The sequence below is a fragment of the Apium graveolens genome, chromosome 3 (assembly GCF_009905375.1).
Source record: "Apium graveolens cultivar Ventura chromosome 3, ASM990537v1, whole genome shotgun sequence".
Taxonomy (NCBI): Eukaryota; Viridiplantae; Streptophyta; class Magnoliopsida; order Apiales; family Apiaceae; genus Apium; species Apium graveolens.
In genome coordinates this window covers 124,626,409-124,632,651 of record NC_133649.1, presented here as the reverse complement: position 1 = coordinate 124,632,651, position 6,243 = coordinate 124,626,409, and the positions used below count along the sequence as shown (strand labels likewise).

Here is a 6,243-nt window from a genome sequence, read left to right as displayed (position 1 = left end):
CCTTATCATTTGGGTTTTTGCCAACAGAAAAAGGGAAAACTGAAATCCAATTCCTAATAAAATATGTACAGTATATAAACAATTAAGAAAATCTTCCTAATCAAATAGATTATACATATTTTTAATAGACAAAATAATTGGAGATTTATTGTTTATATTATGTTCATAGACGGATGCAGTAAAAAAAAGTGTAACATTTTGGATGTTGAACTCACACCATTGATATTTCAAACACAATAAATCCAGAGTTAAGAAGGAAATATAGAAAAATGTTACAGGAAGTTCTTAATATGTCATGTCAATTGTCTACACTTGGAAGATTGTAAAACACTTCCTCAAAAACTACATTATTTGTGATATCTGTGTTAATACCATCACAACTATCTATGAGAATATGGAGGCCTTCAGGTCGTGTCACTCTGGATATAGCAACATAAATGTGTCCATGCGAGAAAGCTGTTTTAGGAAGGTAAAGCCCAACCGTATCAAGTGATTGTCCCTGACTTTTGTTAATCGTCATGGCATAACATATTTGAATCGGAAACTGAACGCGTTTAAATTCAAACGGCCAGTTCGTGTCACTTGGAATCATCTCAATTCTAGGTATTAGATGTTTCGTTCCAACATGAGAGCCACACAAAATCTCACATTCAATACTGTTCTTCCTACAGGATTTCACAATCATTCTTGTACCATTGCATAATCCCATGATCTGGTTTAAGTTTCTCATAAGCATGACGACAACTCCTACCTTCAATTTTAACTCATGCTTAGGAATGCAAGGCATATTGATAGAGTTTAGATACTCAACTGGAAAAGCGGATCTAAAATCATTATCATCATCACTTGCATCATCAATTGAATCCTGACTCAGATAAGTGTAAACCATGCCAGGAATTTTTTCAAGTATCGTTGTATTAATCTCATCCACCACGATATTGGTAGGTGTGAGTATGGCCCTTGATCTGAGGTATTCATGTGAAGAGATATTTTATATAAAAACTGGGTACGTCACTTCAAAAAGCTTCTGGATTGAATCTCCGGACGTATGAACAATATATTGATCAGGAATCTTTATTAACATTTCACCAGTGTCTGGACTTAGAGAAATATTGGTTTCTTTGCCATCACCGACAGCAAGCTGCCACTTGCTAAAGTCCGCAATGGTTTTGTTCTCCAAATCACTATTTCCTGCATTAAGCCGCATGTTTTGCATCAATAAAAATACTTCACAGGATTCCCAAAGCTTGGATTTATTGAGGGTAGAGCAGACAACTTCAGCCCTTGACTCTTTTGGAATGACAGGAAGTATCTACCTAAAATCTCCACCAAAAATAATGGTTATACCACCAAATGGCTTTTTAGCTCTGCTTTTATCAATAGCAGACATAATATCTCTCTAGGATCGATCAACGCATTCAAAAGCATGATGATGTTGCATAGGAGCCTCGTCCTAAATTATTAAATCAGTTCGCTGAAGTAGCTCAGAAATATCAGTCCCGTGTCTTAAACCGGCAGAACAATTTTCATCAAGCTTGAGTGGAATGTGAAAGCGGGAGTGTGCGGTTCTTCCACCGGGAAGCAACACAACAGCTATACCACATGAGGCAATAGAAAGCACAATCTTATGCTCTGATCATAATCGACAACACAGTGTCTGCCACAAGAAAGTCTTTCCACATCCTCCACTTCCGTAAACAAAGAAAACACCACCTTTTTTCTGGTTGATATTGTCAAGAATGGAATCATAGACTATCTTATGTTCATCATTGAGAATACTATGATTTATTGTGTGGATTCTCTTCATTTCTTCTATATCATAGGATGTTTCCTCAAGAATTAGTCTATTCTCAGAGTTGAAAAAAAAGCATCTCCGGGATATAGCATATCTGGGAAGTTTCTAAGGCTTTTACCAATATCATTCAACAATTTCTCTATCTCTGCAATAAAATTAATAAAACTTGATAACATTAATCCAAACATGGAACATGTAATATGTACAAAGCATTATTAACAGCTCATAAGCGTAATTCTGGATCTCAATATCTGATAGACAAAGGTTTGGATTCCCAGTTAGATGTCGCCTCACAAGAAGAATATCATCTGACATGCATCCCCAATGAGCTTCCCAAAGGCTACGCGGATGAAAGACTGGACTGTATACTAAAATGTTGACAAACATGGCACGTAATTGTGGAGGCATGGATGTATGCACATTTTTACCTATAGCTTCGTGCCATTGCTGGTCGTTCTGAAGGATACCTAGCGCGGCACAGGCTTCGTGAAAGGAGTTATAAGCATGGTCGTTGACTGTCTTCAAATCATCAAAATATACAGCACCTTTAATCCTGAGCAGGAGCATGCGGAGATATAATAGTTCACCGCTAGATGAATGTACTTCAGCAAGCCTACCGATGACATCACCTCTTTTCCTCTGTTTCCAGATACCAGGTTGTGGATGCCATGTAAACTTGCTTGGAAATTCTGAATAGGTTAAATTTGAGGCCTCTACATATGTTTTATTTGCATCAAACCATGCTTCTAATTTGCTTTTCTTTGTTCCAGCATTGTCGAAAACTTCCTGTAGAATTTGTGAGCCTTTAAACGACACATGCTTGTCATTCGGTAGATGTACTGGCAATCGTTCAACGGAAGGCCACCGGGAATGGATGTCAAAACCAAATATCCTCCATGATGCTTCAGATGCAAAAACATATCTTCCATCCAAGTATTGCTTGACTTCATCAAGCGGCCGTTTTTCAGGAGTGATTGTGGTTGTTCACCCTTTTTTGTTGTTTGTTTTTCTCCTCAGACACATGGTGGCGGTATCATGTCCTTTTAAACAATATTTAAACAGATATTTCAATGATCTGGAGCTGTTACAAATCTCCAAATTTGTGTGACATTGAAATCTTATTAGAAGATCTCGATTGTAGGGGACAACATAACGATTATCCAGGTCAATTCCCTTTTTCTTTACGGTAATTCCAGTTTTCCTCCTCTTATAGATGGGAAAGCCACAGTCATCAAAGTATGTGTGAGAATTATACCTGTTAAAAAGGAAAGAACGATGTTTCAATTTAATTAAAATAAATCTAAAAGAAATGTTTTACTAAAATGTGAAAAATTAAATGTTATATTCTTCCAGCAGTTTTTGGAAAATTAATTTAATGTAAAAGATCTCAGAATTACCTTTTAGGAAAATGTTTAATACAACGGCCTTTAACCATACACGGAGAATTGACACAGTCAGTGCCACATGGTCCATGGATCATGTAATTCTTGACAACTTCGTAACCAACTGGATCAATACTTGGGTCAGGAATTTCTGCAGAAACCATTTTATCTATTTGTTCAGTTATTTTGGGATGATCGTTTGGATGCAACCATATTAGCATGTGAGCATGTGGCAATCCACGCTTTTGAAACTCTATGACGTGCATTACTGTAATATGAAATTGATGAAAATAATTAAATAAAGCCTTACATACATGTCATTTTAAATTTAAATCATAAGCAATTTGTTAGAGGAAGAAATCCTAAAAATAGCATACCTCCAATACAACGTCCAAAGCAGTTCTTATTTTTTATTTGATCAAGAAGTTGGTCAACTTTCATTTTAAATACCCTTGCAACGACGTCGGGTGCATCAACAACATCAACACCAGGTAGAAATTTTAACATCCTCTGAATTTCAGGCCATTTTTTGTTAGTGGTCATCGTAAGGAACAATGATGGGTGTCCAAGTGTTCGACAAATTGTCCGTCCTTGAAATACTAGTTCATGTATCTTTTATTACCAGTGAAGGAGGCTGGTAAAATTGTTGCCTTACCGACATTTTCAGGATTGCTGTCACTCTTGTTTAGTGTATCTCGTATGTTGTGGTACATATTAGAACGAATTGTAGTCTGGTGACCTCTGATCCAGTCAAGTCTGTATTGCTCAATCGCAGTAAATGCGTCAATAACATATTGCTGCCATAAACGACCTCCCAGATGTGGAGTCAAACCTGAATATACATGAGACAATTTCGGGAGAAAAGTAGAATGGTAGAATTAATTCATATATAAGTGTTCAAATTTAGGTCATGATTTTGAACATACCTTCCGAAGGCCGTATCATGAGTTTATAATTGTAATATTCTTTCATCGTGATGAACTCTCTCTCCCCCTTTTCATCCGGATCTTCATCTTCGGTATTCTGACGTTGTTTCTGATTTTTTTGATTTGGTATGTTTAAAGGGATTTGACGGTAATATCCGATGTCTCCATGAGGAAAAAGAATAGGATACTGAAGCTGCATAAACCGTGGATCTATTTCAAAAATTCTCTCCAATCCGTTGGTTCTCGAATAGATTATTGTATCCTTGCATCATTTAGCATACTCGTCAGTGACAATCAACCCGACAACTTCATTCGATGGACCAATATGGTTAGGTCGACCAGATGCGGAAGACGAAGATATTAGAACCAATCTAAATTCATCAAATGGATTCTGACTAATTCTTTCACGTGCCATACGAAAACCTTTGACCAAACGATTATGTTTATCCAACATTTCTAACAAGGACTCAACGATTTCTTCATCCACGGTATCGCGTCCTCCCTTAACGGAATTTATTCTGTTATGTACTTCATCTTTAGTGTCATATATGTAGAGTTGACAGAATTTGGGGTTCTCACCATCAAGTGGTACAAAGCTTCCCATACTGTGGTAATTTACACCTTTTACCTTGAAACAGTAAGAAGCACCGTCATGATTGATACTACGATCAATTTGACCTCCGGTGGAAGACATGGCAAATATACAGTTGTACATTCTAATATTTTCCTTGAAATGCCTAAAACAGGATCCACCAGTAAGGAGTGAAGCGAGAGGCTCGGGAGGTTGCTTTTCTTTCTCAAGAATTATCTGACCATTTTTACAACAAAGAGAGAAAGTTGGATGCTTTTTGGTTGCTTTTTTATTGTTTCTTTCATGATTCCACATGATGGCCTGATACTTTGAACAAATTCTATCAGGATCACTGACATCGAGGTACTCACTCCACTTAGTAACAGTATTGTCAAAATCATGTACATCAACATCGTCACAATCACCTACAAATTTTAAAATTATTATGACTGTGGAACATCAGAGTAATTAAGAATGAAACTGAATTTAAGTTCATACTGGTAGATATACAATCACTATCGCTGATGTCACAATCTTCAACATTGTTAAATTCTCCTAATAAGTTCTTAGAACCTGAACTTTCTCCTTGCTCATAATAACTTTTTACGGAAGATGTATCATATGTTGAAGAACCTGGACTAATTTTACCACAGGTTTTTTTGGATTGTTGTTTTACAGCGATATCACTGCTGGAACCTAAAGTTACTTGTGGTCGTTTAAATATAGTGGATGCGGGCAGTGCAAAAGTGACAGTACTCTTGGCACTTTGAGTATTTTTTGGAGCTGCAATATTTCGTTGTTCTCCTGCTACAACAACAACATTGTTAATAAGATCAACTACTACTATCTTTATTTGCATAAATAGTAAGCATCTTTAATATACAATTTTGATTTTGAAACGCACCTTCAAATCCCATGGGTCGTAATTTATGAACGCATGGAGTATCAGGAGTTGCGCATATTTATCCATTTATCTGTACACCTACATGGTTGACCCAAAATTTATCAAATTGTGCGATGAATTTAACAATTTGAAAATTGTATTTTTCAATATAGCAATAAGACAACCATGGACAACTGTAATAAAAAATAACGTTGGTTATGTTTTGACCTGATATTTGAGAACAGTATGAACGTGAAGTGTTTCCAGGTTGGGTGTATGGAGAATTATCGAGTAATTCTCTGTCACGCGGACTATTTCCGCACAGCCTATTTTTTCTTTTACCTGGAGAAAAATATAACCAATTCAGCCAATATCATATAAAATTAAACACAAATTTTTCCAACTATAAGTGAACTAAAATGTGCCTGATGTTTGAGAAGCATGTGAAGGTGACGCAGTTCCCACAGGCTTGTGCACAATGCTTTCACTAACAGTTGGATCATCCGTCAGTGTACTCAGGAATATTTTCCGTTCCTTAAAACTGCAGTTCTTTCGACGCACCCTCATTTAGTTTTTTTTTTCCTGCAATTTCCAGTAAAGACATTTATATTATCAAACAGGATTCTTTAGTAAAAAAATAAAATAACTGATCACACTTATTATTGTTTACCAGGTTGTTTCAGGTT

General features: G+C 36.3%; 1 protein-coding gene across 1 annotated transcript; it reads right to left on the bottom strand.

Moving 5' to 3' along the window:
• Positions 1-298: 298 nt before the first annotated feature.
• Positions 299-3,720, bottom strand: LOC141714563 (uncharacterized). The gene is made up of 7 exons (XM_074518077.1): positions 3,555-3,720; positions 3,193-3,445; positions 2,884-3,050; positions 2,224-2,697; positions 1,513-1,632; positions 1,083-1,191; positions 299-965 (listed from the first exon to the last, which is right to left on the bottom strand). The coding sequence occupies exons 1-7, from the start codon at positions 3,718-3,720 to the stop codon at positions 299-301; spliced, it is 1,956 nt and encodes a 651-aa protein (XP_074374178.1).
• Between the last annotated feature and the right edge of the window lie 2,523 nt (positions 3,721-6,243).

What these genes read in the sequence shown, in the direction of transcription:
- LOC141714563 (XM_074518077.1), bottom strand. Translation starts at nt 3,720, where the DNA reads ATGACCACTAACAAAAAATGGCCTGAAATTCAGAGGATGTTAAAATTT. An exon ending in CTTTGGACGTTGTATTGGAG is followed by an intron (nt 3,446 to 3,554) that starts GTATGCTATTTT and finishes TTCATATTACAG; the next exon opens with TAATGCACGTCATAGAGTTT. An exon ending in AGTCCAGACACTGGTGAAAT is followed by an intron (nt 966 to 1,082) that starts GTTAATAAAGAT and finishes TGAATACCTCAG; the next exon opens with ATCAAGGGCCATACTCACAC.